Source organism: Archocentrus centrarchus, chromosome 19, assembly GCF_007364275.1.
Source record: "Archocentrus centrarchus isolate MPI-CPG fArcCen1 chromosome 19, fArcCen1, whole genome shotgun sequence".
Classification (NCBI taxonomy): Eukaryota; Metazoa; Chordata; class Actinopteri; order Cichliformes; family Cichlidae; genus Archocentrus; species Archocentrus centrarchus.
In genome coordinates this window covers 18309843-18332635 of record NC_044364.1, presented here as the reverse complement: position 1 = coordinate 18332635, position 22793 = coordinate 18309843, and the positions used below count along the sequence as shown (strand labels likewise).

The 22793-nt window shown below is 42.0% G+C and overlaps 1 protein-coding gene across 1 annotated transcript; it reads right to left on the bottom strand.

The window, feature by feature from the left end:
* Window positions 1–84: 84 nt before the first annotated feature.
* On the bottom strand, window positions 85–22216 carry LOC115798847 (transmembrane protein 150A-like). The gene is made up of 8 exons (XM_030755829.1): window positions 21965–22216; window positions 19743–19862; window positions 16781–16828; window positions 14571–14657; window positions 13465–13532; window positions 9764–9891; window positions 1880–2057; window positions 85–1067 (listed from the first exon to the last, which is right to left on the bottom strand). The coding sequence occupies exons 2-8, from the start codon at window positions 19805–19807 to the stop codon at window positions 820–822; spliced, it is 822 nt and encodes a 273-aa protein (XP_030611689.1). The 5' UTR covers window positions 19808–19862; window positions 21965–22216; the 3' UTR covers window positions 85–819.
* Window positions 22217–22793: the final 577 nt, after the last annotated feature.

Below are 22793 nucleotides of genomic sequence, written 5' to 3'. Positions count from 1 at the left end.
CTAAGGGGGCAAGTGGACCCAGAGCATGTCAGCTAACTGCCCTAACTGCTCCTTATAAAATATAAAGCTATATAAATACAGGGGATCAGTGGATACCTGTGCATCATTTCATATTACTTGTTTTATTTCTTTGCTTTCAGTGTACATCATCAAATGTTTATGTCTTAGAAAGCATTTCTGTGTATGATCAGCTGTAACATCATAGTTTGGTCCCATTAAAGAGAAGTTATACACCATTCTTTGGCAAAGAGCTGAAGTGAGAAACAACAAAATGCACAACAATTCTGAGCATATCTGGGAAACGTGAGAGCTACTTGGGCAATGTTGCCTTTAAGGGTTGCAGCAAATGTTGCAAAATCAGCTGAGAATAATGTTTACATCTCTTTACATCCTTTAAAAAATGAAGCTACTTTGGATAAAAGAGATTACTCTTCACACATCAAGTCCACCTGTTGTCTGCTGTTTGTGGGAAACCTCTCCGTGTTACAGAGGTACGGAGAGAAACCTGACTGTGTAACAGAACTTCCTGAGTAGAAACAATGCGAAGCTCCAGGACCGAGGGTGCTCAGCGAGGAGCCACATCTGAGGAGAATTCAGAGAGCCATTGTTGCATTAAGACAGTTCAAACAAACATGAAGGACTCTGTGTGTGTTTCTTTGTTGGAGTTTGTGTTCAGAAAGGCACTGTTGGTTTTGTGTGAGGACAGGAGTCTGCTGGTCTGAGGACAGCAGCTTTGGCACTGTGGCAGTGTGCAGATATGCAGGGCTCCAATTTGGGTGTGATCCTCTTCCACCTCTTGTTAGACACACTGCTGATAAGTCACAGGATCGATAGGCTCTCTGGCTGGTGGTGGCCGGTCCCTCCGCCAACCTCCGTCTTGTGCTCAGAGGTTGAGAAGCTCTGCACCGCCCCGCCTCTGGAGAGCACCATCAGTGTGTCTCCCGACATGCCCCCAAACTCAAAGGCAAATGTTCCGTAGAAGAACATGATCAGCGTGCAGTATATCCACTCAAAGATGGCGGAGGCATGCTGCAGGGCGAAGCTCTCCTGGCAGAAAAAAACTCCACCTGGTGATCAGAGGGTTAAAGAGAGCAACGGCTGCACGGTGAGAAAAACGCCTCAACAGCATCCTCACACTCAGTCTTTATGAGTCTGCTTAGCATTGTTTTTATTTTTCATCTAAAATTTTATGAATACTAGTTCCCCACTTTAAGTGGAGTTTGACCTTCACAAAGCTTCCTGTGTCTGAAAGCAAACGCCACATAACAACCAATGAGTTGCATCCTTACTCATTTTCAGTCTGCGTTTTCATGGTGCATCTAAGAATGGGTCACTGCATCGCATTTTATCCCTACATGCTGCTTTACAGACGTGACAGTAACAAGTAATATTACTTTTTTTTGTTTACTGATGGGCCCAACACTGGTTACAAATGTAAACACATTTATGGTCATGAAACTGATCCATACTGATCCATGTTTTTCCATAACGATCCATGCTGATCCATCCATCCACCCTGAGCTCCTGCCTGACGTCTTGCTGTCTCTGTGGCTCAGAACATCTATAGCTGACTCTGTCATAACTCCTACACCCATTAAAGGGTGCCATGACTGGAAATAAATAAATGTTTTTGCAGCAATCCCTGCAACAAAGTATGCTGTACTGTGGAAGTAGATCCTTTTGGCTGCTCCCTTCTCTCAAAGGGTCATCACAGCAGCATTTTAGATTTTTAAACTTTTACCCTGGATTATCTTCCTGTTTCTCCAACTGCAGCTGTAAAAGAGGGTCAAACTAAGCAGAAGCAACCCTTGTATTGTGTTGGTTAGGAAAGTGTTTTCCTAAAAATGCTGGAAGAAACACAGATTAGCTTCAAGGATACTGAGCACCAGGGCGATGAGGGTCAGCAGGGCCATCCCCACACGTAAGTGACCGATCCAGTACTCCTCCTGGGTCTTGGCCAGTCTGTAGGTCAGAGCTGACTGAAGGCACACAAACAGCATGCTGGAGGGGAAGGCAACTCCAGCTCCAACGTAGTGAAGGACTTTAGCAAAATCCACCTGAGAAACAGACAGATGGACAAAAACTGAGGATTTAGACGTAGATCTCAAACGTGGTACAGATGAGAAAGACTGACTGTGTAAAGTGCTGAGTGCAGGCTGACAGGTACAGTTCAGCAGACAATAACAAATCTTATGCAGACTATATTTAACTGCAACACAAATACACAATCAGTGTTTGATGAAGCTTTACTGATGTTCCTAAATAAGCAGATATTTACAAAGGTTTTGATATTAAACTTTTAGGACAGAATAAACTGATATTACCAACCGTCTTTCATAAGGTCGGGTATTACTATAACATTCATGTTCTCCAGAAGATGAACACATTTGAAGGTCCCCCGCTGACAACGTCAGGTTTAAGTTTGTGTTTTAAACCAAAATGTCTTAAAAACTATTCCATATAGGAGAGAATAAACTTGTATTATAGTAGCAAAGGTAATAAAATCCAATTATTGGATGCAATTCTCTAAAATACACCTTTTAGCTGGAAGTGTAACTGGTTTACTTGATGGGATCCAGAATATCATCCACACCTCGTGGTCTTCTTGTGGGAACATCAGAAGAAAACAAAGCTGATAAAAATACAAACACAGGTCACTGTGACCCAGCGGTGGCTGACGAGGAGCATACTCTGCAGCAGGAAACGGGATCATTTCATTATCAGCTCAGACACTGGAGTCAGTGTCAGCTTGAACTTAATGATGAGCAGTGAGGTTCGTGCCATGAACTCGTTTCATTATCACAGATGAGTTCATTAATAAGATGCTCTCCTGTATTCTGTGAGAGCTCACGGACATTTTCACATGCAGCAGCTGGTTTTTATGATGACACGTCTAGAGTGGGGCCTGTGACAGTGGTGCATTATGGGGGAGATGCACAGCTGTCTGATTACAGGGAGAGAGACAACAACAAATACCCATTCAGCCTGAGTTACAGGTGTGCTTATTCTGCACAAAGCATCTGAAAGCTCTTTGTTCACGAATGACTTTTATGTGGGTTGAATCCTCTCATATCCATCAATTTAGTTCATTTTTATATAGCGCCAAATCACAGCAACAGTCGCCTCAAGGCACTTTATATTTTAAAGCTTTATATTAGTGCTACAATAATTATAGAGAAACTCCAACAGTCAAAACGACCCCCTACAAGCAAGAGCTTGGTGACAGTGGGAAGGAAAAACTCCCTTTTAACAGGAAGAAACCTCCAGCACAACCAGGCTCAGGGAGGGGCAGTCATCTGAGGGTGAGGGGAGGGAGACAGGACAACTAATGATTGAATGCAGAGTGGGGTCATCTCTGCATTAATTACAAAACTGATTCAAGAAGGGCGATCAGAAAAGTGTGAGAGGACCCACATGGAAGCATTGTAAAATTGAAATCTTTAATATAAGAACAAGCCATGGTCATACACCACAGGGCAGTCAGTGAAGAAAAAAATCCAGGCAAAAGGAAATGCCTATGATCACACACAAAAATGCCAAGAACACAACAAAGGCTGTACAAAACCAGAGTACAGGCAAACATGGCAGCTGGGACTGCGATGTACGTACTGAGGATGCCGATTGGCTTACTGGAAACAGATGTGACTAAACACAGGTGAACCTGATTAGGGAAGGTCACACAAGTACCAAGAAGGGAACTGCTTTTCCTAATCACTTTTCCTTGATGGAAATCATCATGAGGTGAAGGGAAGGAGTGAAGGGAAACTGGTAAGTACTTAGGAAAAGAGCAGCACAGTGCTCAGAGAATCACTCCTTAACGAGCAGATCCACATATATCCACAAAACGTGCGTCTTACAGTCAGGAAAATTCCCTCCGTCCATCTCTTTTCCAAGCTGGCCTGGAACAAAAACTCATGACCGTCCTTTAGGCTGCATTACAGCAAAGGGCAACAAAGTGAACTCAAGCAAATCTTAAATGTGCTCTGATCAATTAACATAGCTCATAATCCAGACTTAGATAGCACACCTCTCTATAAACCTATGTTCCTCCATAGTGTAGCGGTTTACGTATGCACATAACAAGCAAAAGAGCCCCGTTTCGATCCTGGGAGGTGACAGCGGGAAGGGTGTCCAGTATAAAAAAAAAGAAAGCAAAGATTACCTGCTGTGGTAAACCCACAACTGATTACAGCAACACAATGCTCGTGGGCCCGCTGTGGCTTTACCAGCCTGTATAATCACATCAGGTTACAGTTTTGTTGGTTGTTTTCATGAACAGTTTGATGATGCAGCCCTGTGACCTGTGGGAGGGTGTGATCTTGTTCCCTTTCATAAAGGATGGTTCAGTGGCTCCTCTGCTAAAGGAGCCAATAACACAGCCTGCTGTCCTTAGAAGAGAAAAAATCTTTTAAATCTTATTCTGGGGCAAACGTGCCAAACTGTTTTGTGCTTTTATGACCCTGTGAGCACTAAAATAAAAGTCATGGATCACTTCTGATTAATAATAATAATAAAAAAAGGATCATATATGAATGTCAGCGTCAAACACTCTGGAATACTAAAGTGGGAGAGTTTAAAAAATGCACACACACCACCAATGAATGAACCCACAATAAACTCTTATTGGAACAACACGTGATACAAAACAATGCTGTAGTACTTTTCCTTTTCTTGGCTGTATCATTCATGATTTCCTGAAACTGCACCCCCACCACCATCACCACCACCACACACACACACACACATTTCTTGGAGACATAAACAGGGTGGATTGGGCTGTTTATTAAAGTGTCAGAGCCACACATGTTTCTATAGTATATCACCCCCACATCACCCACGAACTCCTGCCATGTTTACGCTGAGGAAACTGTGGGATTCATTATATAAGACTGAGGGAGGGGGGCAGTGCAGCCAATCAGCAAGCAGGGGAGGGTCACCTTTAACCGATATTGGGTGAAATGGATGAAAAGTGGTGAGAGTGGACTGTACAGCGAGTCTGAATGTATTTCAGGGGGCCCACATGTGTAGAGACAGAGCAGGAGTAACCTGAGACATCAGCCTGCATTACTGCACACGTGCCTGAGTATCAGCACTTCTATCTCCGGCTCACATGCACAGTGGAGGCCAAATTACTCTGATCTTTGTCTTAACGCATAGTTTATATTTTATTGCCCTGGGATTTTATTTATAAACATGTTCCTGGATTTATACTTGGTTTTAGTCTCATTGTTTACCTTCAATTAAAAAAAGATGACGTGCACGAATTCTGCAATCGGTTTACACTGGTTTCACATGTCCTGTGATTTTACAGTGGGTAGGCGCTCGCCTTGCAGCCGGAGGGTTGCCGGTTCGAGCCCTGTCCCTGTGCTGTGTTATGTCCTTGGAAAAGACACTTAAACCACATTGCCTAATGGTAGCGCCGGTCTCTGACTGCATGACCGCAGATGCTCGTCTCTGGATGAGTGATCTGGAACGATCATTTCGTTGCGTGCCTTGTATGCACAATGACAATGAGTTGAATCTAACAAGTACAGCCATGATTCCAGATGATCATTCAACCACAACTCATCCTATATTAGCTGCTTTAGCCTGCCCACAGTTCCTCTGCCTCTTCAAGCCACTTTGCAACCCACTTCCACCCCAGCTCCCCTGACCTCTTCAGGTCCTCCCTGAACTAATGATATGTGCAGTTTTGTTCCTGCTGTAAGGTGGCTCGCTTAAATGTCCAACATACACAGTAGTTGTAAAAATCACCAGTCCAAACCCTGTTTGTCACCTTCTGTAATATCCAGTTATCCGGGTGCTGATTTTAATAATAAAGGTAAAAATATTCCTAAGTACTTATCATAACTGCAGTGACAAGTGAAAACATTTGCTCTGAAAAGTAAAAGAAAAAACAAAGAATGCAGGAATTATGAGTAAAATGACTGATAGACTTTGGATGTCTGAATCTTCACCAACAATCTGTAACATACCATAAAATCATCACATGTATCACACATGAAGTCAAGAGTAAAGACTACACTCAAAAAATTATTCTTGGCCCTTGTAAATGTGAAGCAATAATTTTGAGCAAAATGCAACTGAAATATATAAAATCAAAGATTTATTGATTCAAATAATTTATCATTAAGGAAAATATGCTTGCTATAAAGGGAGTGCATACCAATCAAGTTAATGCAATTTAATGTAAAGCATTAATTTAATGTAACAAAATCCCATAAAAAATTTAATTTAAAGTCAACATTTTGGGCATAAATATTTTTTTGATCTATAGCTGTAAAATAAATGTAGCAGAGTCCAACATGAATGTGGTGAAGCAGAAATGCTCGAGTAAAGCACACACAGCAGGAAATCAAGTGCAGTATTTGACTGAAATACTTTGTTTCTCATGTGCAAACTTAAGACATTAATTAATATCACTGTGACACTCAAAAGCTGCACACATGTTGCATTCCTATCACGACCAGACTAAGTGGAGGTTTAGCAGCAGACTTGGTGCAGGTCAGCACCGAAAGCATCAAGAAATACATTATGAGCTCGTTCCTGAGCAGCTACTGTAAAAACCTGCATGTACACTCGTGTTCTCTGCAATAAAACCAGCTTCTGCAAACCAGAAGAAAAGGAGACCTGCAACTTATTTTTCAAAGTGAATGGGAGCTTTATCATGAGCACACGCCCTTAAATTACACCACGTTCGAGTGTACCGAGGGCAGAGACAGACCCACAACACTCAGCCAAAATGTTGTTTTTATAATTACAATACCACAGCGAGACAGTTTCCACACAAAACAAACAGAACATCAAAAAGAAATGTGCTGGAAGCTCTACAGAGAGCTGAGAGTCTGCAGGAGGAACATCAGAGGCCCGGCAGCCGCAACACAGCAGAAACTCCGCATCCATCAGTTAATAACACAATCCAGTCCATGACTCAATTCTTCTACCAACACGTTTAAATAGGAAGGAGAAACAGAGCTGCAGTGCGTGCACTTAGCCACCTTTACTGAACAATGGGCTCCACCACAGACTGAGAGGTGCAGCTCCTCATTGTGTAACTCCATGTCTTTGATGCTGAGACTGAAGCTGGAGAAAGGCTCGCTAACAGGTTTCTGAAAATACTTCTGCAATATAATGTTACTCTACAACCATGTAGACCAGAGTTTAGCAGCCTTTACTATAAAAAGAAAAATCTGTATGGAGCTGGAACATCCGGACTGAACTTCATAAAGAGGTAACACAGCTGTTAATTATAAATTACATTATTAATAAGTGCAAAAAATAAAATATTTCAACTCCTTCTACTTCAAAGAGTTTCTGTCAGGAAGCATGAAGGAAAACTTCTCTCATTATCATCTTTTTCCTCAGGTCACATAGCTGTGACATCACAACGATGTGATTGGTCAGTAGCATAGATGGTCCTGGAACAATATCAGACACACCTGTGAGTTTTCTAACACTCACCCCTGTGACACCCCCCCCCCCCCCCCCCCCCCCCCCCCCCCCCCCCCCTCCCCGCCTCTCCCCTCCACAGCTGCCTTCAGTCCACCATCAACCGGCCTGGACCATCTCATGAGCCCACATCTGTATATACATGCTATAATCACCTTATTAGTCAGAGAATATGCAGCAGAGCTCCTGCTGTGGATGTTTTCTATCCACAGGAGTGCCTTCATCTGACCATGTTACACTGCAGAAACATAAGCCATACTGTAACTAACTTCATCTCAGTGATTCTGCTTCAGATACCCATGCATATCTAACAGTAACACCCCCTCACGCTGCAATGTTTGTAGACCCAGCAGAATGTAAATTCTCATTATGATTAAAAAGAGTCCAACAGAGTCCTGTACAGTTTAAACCACAAGACTTCCATCCAGAAATGTGAGGTTAGCGCTCATGTAACACCATTATTTTTGAAACCCGGTTTCATTTTTTTCCTTGTACATTTTGTTTTTGGTTTGATTTACAGACAAAGTTCCTCAGTTATGTCTGGATCATAGATCAGGTTCATGCAGACCCTGTGTGAGAAGCTTTTTTCTCACTCCAGAAAGGTCACCCTGTTCCAGAAAGCAGGTTCAACTAACTCTGACTTGATCAAATAGGTAAGTCTTAGTTTTCCATTCCAATAGAGCTGATCAGAGTTAATTTAATCAAATCTATTTTCACCCTGAGTTAATTTAAAAAAAGCCATCATCAATGGAGCTGCGATACCAGGAATCACCATGGCAACAGATGAACACATATCAGTGTGGACCATGGTGTTTCAAAACACGAGGGGGAGATCAATCCTTTCAATCAGCAACATCCACTCATTAAGTTCTCCTTCTTAGATCATGAAGCTGGAATCCTAATTTTACATTAGATTAAATCAAACGTTGAATTTTCAGACATCTGCTGATGAGCAGCTTAGGGTCACAGATCTGTTACCCTGTTAACTGGCATGAGGTTTGAGTTAGCTTCGTTTCCCTCATCTCAGCATTAATAAAGTCTGTCCTGCATCAGCTGGAAAAAAAGAATATAAATGGCAAAGACGTGTGTGATAGATATTTTGGATTGGATTGGAGTTTAAACCTGGAGATCAGCATTCCAAAGTCTGGATGCAGATTAAAGTTGTTTCATTATAAAGACTAAAGCAACCTCTGGTAGCAGGTATGAAACATGATGCAGGGGATGCTTCACTCTCCACTCAGAGATTAAGTACCCTTTATTTGAGCTGAGGAGAGGCAGGTTGGTCTGACCTCCTTCATTACCTTCATGCTGTCATGTGGCACTGACCTATAAACACTGCACAGCCTTATCTGTCCTGTAAGGTCTGAACACTCCAGTAGATGTGGAAAAGTACTAAACTGCCCTTCTCTTATTGTATTTCCTACATACAGCAGAAAAGCACTGAGGTTAGTTTGTTTTTGGGCTGCACGTGGGATACAGGCTTCCGCCTCCGTTTCAAAGAAAGCATCTGCACAATAGCCGGAGGCGGCTTAAATCACACACAGTGAGACTTCAACACAAATTATGTAACTTACTTTTTGAAAGTGCAGCATTTTTCACATATAAATATCCCCCCTGAATTGATATTGTTTAACTATTGCATAAGAATGATCTGGGACCTTTCAGGGCCACTGTCACAGTTTTCCCTTCCTCTCCCAAGTCTCTCTCTCTCTCTGTCTGCCTTCCTCACCACACTCAGCAGAAAGTAACTGGTGGGAAAATATTAACCAGCTTCTCAAAGTTTGTTTACTAGTTGGTGAACTAAAACCTCACTTCATTATCTTCAAATATTTTTCAATCAGTGTGCATCTAAATCTGCCTCTAACTCCTGCAGGCTTCCTGTGGAAGTATCACTGCTGGAAAGGACCCACACAATGGAATACATTCCCTCTATGAAACTAGAATACAAGTTAATTAGTTGAGCTAAATATAAGTTATAGTTTAATAGTGCCCCAGAGAAACAATGCGGATACTCTTTGATATTTCCACATAGCTCTGAATGTCCTGGACACTGAACAGAGTCTGCCTAAAGCCACACGGGAGCACTTTTACTGGCAACTCTCCCAAAAAAAGGAGTTAATAATAAAGAACTTTCACCATTATCACCTTTGATTTACATGAAGTGAATGATTGCACATGCAGGGATGATGGCTGTGGGCAAAGGTCTCCATGAACACACATTTTTACTGTAACCGTACCTTCTGCTGAAAGCCTGCAAAGACCGGGCTGCAAAGAGCCAGTTGTTACTCCAACTGGCTCTGATGGGACTGATTACCTGAAAGTTTCCCACCATGATGAGCCCCGCAGAGCAGATCCACCCGGTGGAGAGGCCGGCCGTGTTGAGGATGCAGTTCTGGTGCTTCTCGATCACGTGAGCGTAGCGCAGCAGGCTGATCAGCATCACTGGAGGAGAAGATGAAAAAGGAAACAAAGAGGGTTTTGTCAACCAGTTATGTAACCATTTTATTTCTGTGCCCACACTAGAAACTCTTTCTGAGGTGTTTATGATTGCTCCAGCTGGACGAGCCTGATCTCCAAACAGGAGAGAAATAACCTCAGGGTGACACATCGAGCTCTGTGTCCTCTCTGAAACAGATTTGTTTAGGCTGCTCGAAGGCAGCAGAAAGAAGACGCACACATTATCAGCATTTGAATTAAAAGGGTGACGTTGTTACTCCAAAAGTCATTCGACTCCTGAGGGAGATATCAAATATAACTGGGCCTGCCTGGTACCCCTCATTGCAGAGTAAGATTAACAGAGTACTGCCAGTCTTACAGTTTCCAGCATCACTGGGTTAGAGCTGGATCCCACATGGATCAGACCAGTGGAACCTGTTAAAAGTACATTCTTCCTCCCCACAGTTGCCAAGTGCTGCTCATAGATCATCTGATTGTTGGGTTTCTGTTGTGGAGTCTACAATACAACATGCCTTAAGACAACTGTTGCTGTAAACTGTTGCTTTATAAATAAAGCTCAATTAAAATGTAATTTTTCTCATAGAGGCAGGTATAACAATAAAACTGATGCTGTTCAAATTGCACAGAATAAACAGTGGAGTCTGGGCAGCTAAAACCTGATGACTGTGCACATCTCTGTGTGAGCAGATTCCTGACGTCTGTTTACTAAACGGCTCCTTCAAAGCTTCCCAGCAGTTTCACGCCGCCCTCCCATCTGATGTTCACGCCATTCACATCTGGCACTCATCACCCTGCAAACTGCAGAGAGTGACTGTTTTGATGTTCCCGAGGGTTGTCCAGCAGTGGTCAGTTTTTGGTGATCGAGTGCACTCCGCGATAAGACTCCGTGTTTTGGGTTCTGGGTCATACGTGCATTTCGCGAGCTGCTGCAAGGCGAGGGTTCAACTTTCAGGTTCTTCTACCCTCACACTACACCTTTGAGTTAAACAAACTCCCTCACAAACATAAAGTGGGTGTTGTTTATGAGAGGGGAATAAAAAAAGAGGGAAAGCTTTGATGTGTGAGCTCGCTGATGCCTGCACATGAGTGGCTTTTAGAAAATGTATCCATCTATATGAAAAAAATGCAAATGTTCTCCTCTTCCAGCATCTGTGAGGATGCTTTCATTTGCCACACTCATAGATTAAAAAAACATCTGGATTCACTGAACTTTCTATCTTATTAAATCTTTAATTCATGACCTCTTACAGAGAACAGAGACTAAGCTGAATGCTCTAATTTTAACAGGCTTCACCAAAGTCAACCATAAAGAAAAATCTGCATTTACATAGAAAAACTTGTTTTTCAGGTCCTCTCTGTAAGTATTTATCTACCTTTCTTCACATCAAAATAAGATGCTGACATTTCTTAACTTGGAAAGAACATTGCTCAGTCTGGGACACCACGGGCCATCATTCCCGAGTCAGGATCATTAAGTTACAGATCCGAGGGCACAAATGTTTCATGTGCCCTCACCGATTTAATTTTAATGCTTTTAATAATCAGACAGCACACAGTATAAATCTGCTTTTCTCTTTCCTGTGTTAGGCCTGATCCTGCTTGTTTCACTCATTCTGGGAGCTGAGTTTGGGAGAGACTCATCAGGTAGGTGAGAAATAAGCTTGTGTAAGAGGGGTTATTGTAATTTGTTTTACCATTTAAATCATTTTTGTTTTCAGTAATATTACAGTGTGGTGTAAGAGCGTTGCTCAGCTTTAGTGATTCCTGTTAGATTTGACCTGTGGCAGCGCATGGTTACAGGTCAATAACTAATTTGCCTTTGGGTAGTGACACGTGCATCATGCATGTAGAAAAATCTGGGATGAAAAAGAGAATAAACTTTATTTCCACTGTATTTTTACTTCAGTTTCTGCAGCTAAAGCAAAAAGGATCAATCAGAGGTCTCAGCAGCTGCTTAGGCCCCAAGTGATATAAATTGCTTATCAGAGGGTCAGTGAGGCTCCATGCAGATGACACTTTGTGTGACCGGCCAAAGTCATCACACACGTTACACTATAATGTGCCAACTACACGTGTGCTCCTTAGGCTGCCTTCAAATCAGAAAAATCCTGGTCTTAATGAAAGTCACTGAGCTGTGTTACAGTCTCCTAACAGAACTCAAAGCTGTCAGGAAATGTTAGTTTTGGTTTTTGAACATTGTTCTCCCAAATCCTGAAATCGAGGGGAAAACACTTTCTTCAAAAACATCTTCAAAATCTGAAGTTAGAATTATAATAATGGTTCATCAGTGATGTTGACTTAGACATCAGAGGGTTTTAAGCTAGTCTATGACCTTTTTATAGTCCTACTTATATGGCTTAACTTGGTTCAAGAAGAAGGACACAGAAAAAATGGAAAAGACATGAAAAATAAAATCCAGAAATGGACTGAGGAGGCAGTGCAGGCTTATTTCTGGTCGCTGAGGAAAACCCAAAGAGATTTAGAGAGCTGCGTAGTGAGCGGTGGTGGTCCAGTGAACTAGAGCATGAATGAACTGAGTGAAGCAGTGACAATCAAAGTCTTATTTTCTGTTTTCCTGCTACGTTCTAAAGATTTTGATGTACAGCAACCTGGTGGCAAAGTTTTATGAAGCTGTTGTCGCTGTTGCTACTGTACATCAGCAGACTGATTTACCTGATCGTTGTGTGTCTTTGCTGCAGTGAAAATGCTGCAACACAAAGTTCTGAAGGAAACCCACAACTCCCTGAAAAACCTCTGTGCCCTTTGGATTGATAAACAGCTAATGTGTGTTAACAGCCAGTTCTTAGATAAATATCTTTCAGGGAAAAAGCCTGAGCTGGAATGGGTTAACAGGTTTTTAGACTTCCCCCAAATTCCAGCATTTTCTCAGAAAAGCAGCAAGAACCTAGGGTGCACTGGAGAGAGGTCACCTTAAATAAATGGCTCTGTAAAGAGTGCAAATAGGCAGCTTCAGTCAGGACACTCAGGTTAAAGGTTTCACAATATATTGCAATATGTGTTTGAGTTCATGGCGTGTTCACAGGAAACTGGAAACACCAGGCAAACAGTTTCTGACTGAGGCTCCTGCAGTTGCTCTCAAATCTGGGACGAACCACCCTCACTTTGATGTGAAAGCCCTGCAAACATCCATTTATACGGTTCCAAAATTCAAAGTTTATCAGGGTGAATTCCCTGAGTGTAAATTATCAGAATTCTGACAAACATTTATAAAGCAAACAGAGAAAAAAGAGCCAATATGCACACTGGGCTTATGAACCCTGAGTAAACCACACAACCCTATGGTCAGAGCGTGAATGCTTGTGGGTCATTTGATGCAGAAAAAGACACTATTGATGGCCTGGTCTGAATTTTTCCCTCAGACTGAGGGCTGAGGCAGGAGCTGGCAGTGCAACAGAAACTTGGCTGGAGCCTCTACAGCTGAAAAAATAAGTCCTGTCCAACCACAATGTTGGGTAAATATGTGCAAGAGTTAAAAAAAAATACTATGAAAGTGTATCTGGCTGAATATTTGTAGACCAAAACTGTACTGATACTTACCCATGAAGGAGCCAGTGCTGCATATGAGGCTGAAAAAGCAGCTTTCAGGTGGCAAACTTCCACATTTACTACAATGGAAACACAGAGGAGAGGAGGGCTGGTTAGTACGGCCTGTCCTCCAGGAGTGTAAGCTCAAACCATGACCCCCATGCCTGCTGTCATATATCCCTTCTTGATTTTTATTTTTACTGTGCAGCACTTTTAAACAGGAACTGTGGAAAACTGGAGAGCCCAAGGATGTGTCCTTAGCCGCTCTGTGGTACTAAAACCATGCCAGCATTTTTTGCATAAATGCAGAGACCTGTGGGAGGCCAGAAAGAAGGACACAGATCTGTATCTGCAGCTCAGAGCATAACAGCTAAAATATTTCCCATATTAGATTATTCAAAGGGTGAATCTTCTCAGCAACACATGTTCACCACACTGGATATCATGTATTTGTGGGGGGAATAAGTGTTTCAAAGACTCACAAAGGACCTACTGCACTTAACAACAGCCCTTCTTCCTGCTGAGGTGAAGAGGAGCCTCACTCTGGCAAATGTGGGCTTATCTAACATCATAAACTTAATAAAAGAGAAACATGCACATCCAAAAAATTAACCTGGGTGCGGGATCCAAACAAAACTCAATGAAAAAAGATGAGGTCCGCACACCAACAAGCTCCTTGTGAAATTTTAATCCATCAGCATTTAAAAGAAGTAAAAAGGAAAAAACTTCTTTTCTTTTTCTTTTTTTTAAACAAAGGGGGCCAAAAATAAAGCAACTGTTTGTTTCAAGTGAAAAACAAAATTCAGCCATGGTCATGAAAAAAAGAATAACCACAGACCACAGCAGGATGCATCATCTGATATCTGTGGTCCAATCTTTTATTGTGTTCCAGTGAAACTGTTATTACTGCAAAAGTAGAAATAGGACCCTCAGTCTGCTTCCTGGTGGTTTAATGAAGGACAGGACAGGAATGATTACAACATGCAGCTGTTTTGTTCTTTGAAGATCTCAAACATTACAAGAATCAGACAAACCCAGGGTTTCACAGATAAACACACAGCAGCAGCAGCTTTGCATTAAACTCCACCTGTAATACCTGCAGAGCTGGGATCACTGACCTGATAAGTGGTATGTTGTCCAGGGTGCAGCACAGTACAGGTCCCCTCTGTAATGGAAGTGGCTCCACACAGGACTCATTGTAAACCCTGTAAACATACGTGCATGCATGCTTTTATTTCAAGCTGCAAATAGACACTGAGAGCACGAGCAGAGAGGTGTCAGGGAAAGTATCGAAGGACACTCACGTAGACCCAGCTGGACACACTGAAACACAGTCATCATAAAGAAGTTCTAAATAACCTGATTGTCCTCCTACATTAGGGTCTCTTCCTTCTCCTCATACACAAAATGTTCAATGATCAGGCTGAAAACTGAAGTTGCCACTGCAGTCAAAACTTCACTAGTACAACAGTGGTCCAGTTGGACTTTCTCTTACAGAGCAAAAAAGATGCCATTATTGAAATGAAGAAATCAAATGCACATTTACATACACATTATTAATAAAAAAAATATTTAATAGATCACTAAGCGTGGTGGGCAGACAGTCCACAGCACATGCAGAGACTAGTATTTCCATACATATGCTTTGTAAATATAGACAGGATATTTATATGTTTCTCTCATACGGTGTTGCATCTGGACTGTCACGACCAAACCTGTGACGCAGCCCGATCAGGGTGTGCTGTGGCCACAAAGAAGCTTTTGTGAGTTTCTCTTTTGTTTGTTCTAATCAATAAAAGGGTGATATAAAATAACACACCCGTGCAATCAGAAAGCCCAAGGAGAATATCCAACAGACAACAGCTGGTATGATTTTCATTTTGGAGCTATTTTTCAACCAAGATCAGATGAACCCAATCAGCTGGGAGTTACTGAGCATTGTTCAGTGTTTGGAGACTCTCACACTGCAGGCTTACTCACACTCCCTCCAGTTTCTTAAAGCCGAATGGGAGGCAGAGCCTTCAGCTATCAGGTCCCTCTCCTGTAGATACCCTCTGTTTCTAAGATCAGGCTTCAAACTTTCCTTTTTGACAAAGCTTACTGTTAGAGCTGGATCAGGTGAACCCTCCCTACAAGTTCAGGCTGCTGGGAGACTTCCCATGATGCACTGAACAATTCTTCTTCACTCCTTCTGCACACCTGTGATGCTGCCAGACAAAGTCTCTGTTTTCTTCATCTACAGAGTTTCTGAACATCTTCACCCTGGAAGGACTTTTTCAAAAGCTTCATTTTCACGGACCTAAAATGGCATTTACATGTAGACAAAAGCCCAAAATACATAGAAAAAAAAATCTGCATTCACCAAAATGCAGACAGGGCCTAAACCTGCATTCATTCACAGGTAACCTGAGGGTGTTCTGACCTGATGCACCACCACATGCAGGTCTTCAAATCTTCAAAAGAACAAAGCAATGTGCCTACACAGGCGGGAAAGGAAGCGACAGCATGCAAACAAACACGATAGAAAAAGTGTGTCAGTTTTATGTGTTTTATGGAGAAAGAATCACTGCTGTTTTCAAGTAAACACACAGAGAACCTTTAAAGAACCTCTAACCTACATTATTTGATTTGGCTCATTTCTGACCAAACACAGCACATCATTATGTTATCAGACACTTACTGCTTTACTCATCCAGCAAATGAGGACCACCATCATCATTAACTCGAGTCTTAGTTTGTAAATTTTTAGGTAAAAATACCTGACTCTGTTTACTGATCTCTGACCCTGTATTTCCACTCTATGATATTTTAATCCCACAAACATTTTAGATGAAAAGGTTCTTCCAGACCACATTTCCACTGTGGTCCATAGTCTTTCTAAAGACCCATGAAGATGGGACAATTTGATGGAAATAACACACCTTTATGACAGACTCCATCAGGTGGTAGTAGAGGGGGATTTAAGTGGTGATGCTTTGCAAATGGAGTCACGAGCTGACATCATGTGCCCCATTTTTTTAATGTCTTTGAGCTTTCGTTTTACTTTTGCCTGTTTGACATAAGCAGAGGTGAGTGGTTGGATGCAGCCAGTAAGGCGTGTGCAGCAGTCCTGCTTTAATGTCGACATCTTTGACTCTTTGTTTTTATCTAATCTATAAACTCTGTCCTAGTGAGACCAGCGTCTGGTCTCTGCACCAGAAACAGTTTAGGAAAAGTTTCATCGTCGCTTTGGGAAACTTCTTGATGTGGAAAGCTCACCAACATTACCTTTACCTGCCTTTAAAATGAACTCAATATGTGTGTGTGTTTGTGAGTGTGAGTGCCGTACCAGTTGCTCACTGGGCAGACGTGCTGGTTGTAGAGAGCCATTGCGTATCTGCAGAGTTAAAGAAGACGAAAATCTTTGGTCAAAGATCTGAACAGACATGAAATCAAGTACTGTACTGCAGTATTTGAAAGTATTATCACATCCAACTAAAGTCGGGCCAGGCTCCAACATTTTTTCCACTAACTAAACACACACGAATCACCACACCACACTGGATTAATTATTTGCATGTTGGTGACTCTCCTCCTTGTGCTACCATGAGCTTTTTAGATGAGGCTTAAAATCATGACTACTGTGAGATATACCAAGACAAGCAGGTGTAGCTGGTTGCTGTAAAGCCTTATCTCCTCTAATCTGAGTCAATGAACTGGAGCCCTCCACCATGTTTGTGCTGTTGGTGCGTTTTTCCAGAAATGAACTGACAAGTATCAAGCTTCTCTGTGTGCTGCAGATCTTCAAAGAAGTCTGTGCTCCAGTGAGATTCTCGTATTTTCAACAATCACTCAAATCCCAGGAGAAGCTCCTCGTGAAGGAGGCCTTGGCTGCAGGGTGAACTGAAACCACTGCAGAGAGGTCTTACTCTTCATTTGTCTTCTACTCAGGCTTAGGCCCGAAATCCTGCAAAATGTGTGACGGTTCTACAATCCTTGCTGTTTTGTTTCATGCTCTTTTGTGGAAACATTGTAGGTTAGTACAACATCTACTTTACATAATTTGCTTAAACACAGCTTAATAAATCTGCCAATGAAGTTGCATTATAGCTTTAATATTCCTTCAACTATAACCCACATCTGCCAGCACTCCCATTTTTCTCAGGTTTATCCCAACTATCACAGAGCTGTATGTTTTGTATGTGTGGCTTACTTAGGCAAGTTGGTCCATCATCTCTGAAGCAGTCATTGCAATGCATACAAGTTTTACCCATCTGCTATATTACATGTTGGCAGATGCACTATAACTCAGGTTTAAGTACAGTATGTCAGAAATACCCAGGTAGACCCTTTCAAAACAACCAAAAGGACATGTTGCACCACAGATCAAATACACAGGACCCAGAAAAACAAGCTGCCAAAAGACGTGACAGCTGGAGTGTCTTTATTGATCACTGATAACAAGGGAATTCTCAGGTCAGAAGAATTGATTTGGCCTTTAGAAACTATGTACAAATCATGTAAAGCGCCCTTTGGTTGATCAGTGTGTTTCAGCCTGTAGCCTTTGTCAGGAACTCTGGTAAAGGCTACAGGGTCACGCAGTAAAGTCACTCCTCATACGACGAAAGGTTGTTGGAGCTTATTGCTCTTCTCCGAGCACTTTGGAAACCTGTACTCTGTACAACAAACAACTGCTTGGAGTCGCATTTAGAAGCAATGATTAAATCTAACAAGTCTGTTTTTGTGTGTAAACCTAATGAATTCTTTTTAGAGCCTCGATCTAACCTGCAGGTAAAAAAAAAAACAACTGAAACAAAGTCCCAAACTCGATGAGGTCTCCTGGCTAACGGCAGTCTGACTCACGTGGTGGTTATGGATGAGGTGTTGGTCATTGCACGTTACTCAAACTGTGTCAAAACCTCCATAAGCATTTATGCTCATGCTTCTGACACGCTCGAGTCACTGCACACGTTTGATGTGACGTCAAAGCATAACCACCCTGTCCCACCAACACCACCCTGTCTCTGTTCAATGGAAAAGTAATTTCTCCCTTCAGAGAGGACACATTTTGGCTTGATATAAATGATTTTACTTGGTTTTGGTTAAAAATATGAACTCCTCATATTTTCCCACCAAAGCCTCACCCAGCTGCTCAGAGCTGCAGCGCTGCTGCAGAGTTTGTGGGTCATGAAAGTAGCTGACAGAGCATTCAGAGGCAGAAACAGGCAGGTGTCAATGCATCTGAACAAACAGCAGGTCTGACGGAAGGATTCAACAAAGGCTCACAGAGGAGACTGAATCCTCTCACTCTGAGAAAAGAAGAGAGGGACATCAGCTGTTTGCTAAATCTGGATGAAGTGCATGAAGACGTTATCCAGGGTTTACTTCAGAGCTCAGTCTATGACCAGTTAGAGTTCATTATCTGGAGCAATAACTAGAAAACATGATGAGACAGAGAAACAAACTAATGTTTAGGTTTTGTTTTAGGTTACACCAAGAATTCATTATTAGAAACGTTTTCCTTTCTCTCAGGCGGCTCGTGAGAACTTGCTCAAAGGAAAACTTTGAGGGTTTTTAAACTTGTTGAGCTCCTCCTAAAATTCAGTTTTAGCCTGGATGGAGGGTCCAAGCGTATCAATACCACTTTTAGTCGAAGCATTAAATGTGTTGTTGATTATATTAGCTCAGCCACAGATATGAGAGACAGTCAAAGATAAACAATCCACATCCGCATTTTTTGTTTTCCACTGAATGTTTTACACACACACACGCACGCACACACGCACGGGCACGCACACACACAAACACACACACAGGTTCTGCTGTTAGAGTGAGCCTGTGTGTGTGTGTGTGTGTGTGTGTGTGTCTGAGTAAAAGGAGTTGGGAGATGAGGAGCTAATGCATGGACACAACGGAAGCTGGAGAGGATTTTTTTTAAACGTTCTCCTGAAACAAAGACCACGCTGCTTCTCCTGGCCTCCAAAAAAGGAAACATTTCACAGTCGTGACCTTTGTACAGTCAGCTAAGATCACGGTGACCACAGCAGGGATAACAGATAACGTATGTGACCACACTCGTGTGCGGACAGCTTGACTCGTGAGTTGCTTTTAGGGGCAGAAAGATCACTTTTTATCATTGTGCATTCAGTGGTTCGAAGGCTGCTATTTAAAGAAGAAGCAGCTGAATGTATTTACTCTGTGATCCTAATCTGATTCCAGACAGGTACATGTTTGCACGAGTGTTCAGAGAGCTGAACTCTGGAAGTGCACAAACAGATGTGAGAATCTGCTGCACATGCTGAGGTACTCACACCACCCATATTCCTGTGATGGTGAAGACGGGCAGGCTGACAGGAAGGATCATCCACAGGGACATGATGAGCCGATCTCCACCACGAGCAGCACCGACGGACAGCAGCGTCGTCACAGACCTGCAGGAATACAGACAGTTACTCTCAGGGAGAGGCTGCAGAAGCTCCTACAGGAGTCTACAGTACAAATATTATAATACAAAGCAAAATTCATGATAGACAATTAATCATCTTCCTGTTCTACACTGCAGACTCTACAGACCCAGTTTAAGGTCTTCTAATATTTTCCACATTAAGTTTCCTTCACTCAATTTGTTACTCTGTTGAGCCTCTTTATTGTCTTATATTGATTATATTTTATGAGGGTTGGCATGTTCTCCTCAAGTCTTGCGTGGGTTCTCTCAGGTTCTCTGGCTTCCTCCCACAGTCCAAAGACATACAGGTAGTGGGGTTAGGTTACCTGGTAACTTTATAAATGCTGTCTGTCTCTCTGTGTTAGGCTGGTTACCTGTCCAGGTGTACCCTGTCATGTCTGTCATGCTGGTCTCATAAACCTGTGACCTGCAGCAGAGGTGAAGAGCTGCCAGACTGGTACCTTCATCACTTCATCACCTCAGGACAGAAAAGGTTTTGTGCTTTTTCCATAAATCTATCATTCAATAGAGTCAGTTAAAAAAAAAGAAGAAATATTAAAAATGTCAAATTTTAAAGGTATTTTGTTCAGTTTATGTCCATAAAAGCAGTGAGAAGTATTATGCTGTGTAAAAGGTAAATACAAACAGAGTGCAATGATCTGTAGGTCTCATAAATCCAAACTGTATGCACAGTAGAACATAGAAAACATCAAAAGTTTCAAAGGCTCCATCAGTGCTGACAGGTATATCCAGGTTTTACAGCAACATGTGCTCCAATCCAGAGGACGTGCTTCAGAGGAGCTCTTGCATATTTCAGCAGGACGATGCTAAACTGCATCCTGCAGCACGGCCTCATAGCAGAAGAGTCCAGGTGCCGAACCGGCCTGCAGTCCAGACCTTTGACCGGCTGAGAACATCTGGAGCATTAGGAACCCAAAAATACAACAAAGAGCCGGCACTGCTGAGCAGCTACAGTCCTCTATCAGAGAAGAATGGGACAACATTCCCAAAGTGCTGCAGCTGCTGTCCTCATTCCCCAGATGTTCACAGTCAGGATGCTGCACAGCAGGAAACATGGATCTGTCCCAGTGTTCCTGAGACGTGTTGCTGCCATCAAATTCAAAATGTTTGATTTTGTTTGAATTTAAATGTTTGATGTTTTCTATGTTCTACTCTGAATAAAATCTTTATGAGAGTTGCACATCATTGCATTCTGTTTTTATTTGCATTTTACACCAAGGCCCCAACTTGTTAGGGGTGTTCTCCACTTTGTACTCAGTTATTACAGCTGTGGGCTTATTTCCATATGTTTTTGGGTATTCACACACCAAGAAATCATCTTATTAAATACTGTTATTAAGCTGTTAGTCTTTACTTTCCTTACTTTAATCTAGGAATATTGAAATGTTGCAGTTTTACTTAATTAGCCGGCTTTTTAAACCACCTTTGCAGAAGTCTCTCTCTCACACACGCACACATAAATAAATATATATATATATCTTGACCCGTTTTGAATGACTTTATGAGACATATTAAACCTAAAATCTAACGTATAATAACTTCACTCACTGAGGATATTTATCTGCATTAAATACATATTTCTAATAAATAGTCCACATTTAGTGGTGTCAAACGATAGTAAAATATGTGGAAAACATAATAATCATAAAGTTGTTGAGATGATGGGTAATGATCTGTAAACAATAACAAAATGTAACTAATATATATATATACATATATATATTTTAAAGCCTGTCATGTCTGGCAGATCTTGCAAGCAGAACTGTACAAATGTAAAATGTAACTAATATTAAAACTTCTGTTTTTTTAATTTGGAGTGGTAATAAGTTTTCAATGAATAAACAGTCATTATTTCCTCTGTAATTTCAGGTTATTTCTCTTCCCTGATTTGCATCTACTGAACCTTTAGTGTATGTTATTGTGTTTTAGGTTTACTCGTTTAAATGAAACGGTTGCAGCTGTAACAGTAGTAACTTCCCTTTGGGATCAATAAAGTATTCTGACTGACTGACTGACTGAACATTTTTGCACGGAGCTTTAAAGAGGTCTGAGCAGGTCTGAGCTTACCGTTAATGCTCACTGAAAGCTCTTCAGTCTCAGCTCCTCCAGACTCGAGGAAAAGTTGCCGAAAGTCTCCGTGACGCCGAGCAGGTGTGTCCGATGTTTCATGGTCCAAACGTGGCCGCAGGTGTGTCACTCCATCAGGAGAAGAAGCGGAGGAGGTGGCGTTAATGTGGCGCCGGGTTTCACTCATCACACCGATGATGCTCCCTCCGCAGCCCGGTGCGCTCTGACCGGAGGTGAGCACAGCAGCTGGAGTCCGTGACTGTGACTCCTCCCAGTGCATGCTTTCCACCCGCACTAATTCCAGAAACTAATTTCGCAAACAGATGAATTTTTCTCTCTTAAATGGCTCAAAATGTTTTCCAGGTTTTGCTGCTTTCACGTGTTTTTTGTAAGCTATTGATTTAAAGTTCAGTGAGTGAACTTATAAAGTCATTGTTGTCATCTTTCAGGTTGGATGAGCTTTAAGCTGTCCCACCCTGCAAACCTCTCATTTAAAGACTTCAAACTGCTGCATAAAAACGTCTGACACACTGAAATAAACGGATGCCTCACAGCTTTCTCTCATTTCTACCAGTACTGTTTATCTTGTGCAGAGAGAGCCTAGATTAAAAAAAACAAACACAATCATAATTGAGTCCCCGTGTACAAACAAAAAGAAAACTGATGCATGCATCCACATTATTGCAGATCAGGTGGTGTGGCTGTGGTCCCCCTCATCCATCCATGTGTGCAATAAAACACAGTGACAGGAAAGCAGCACCAAACCCACAGAAAAGAAGAGAGCGGACATCAGAAGCAGCAAACACGATCGGGATGAAGTCAGACAGAG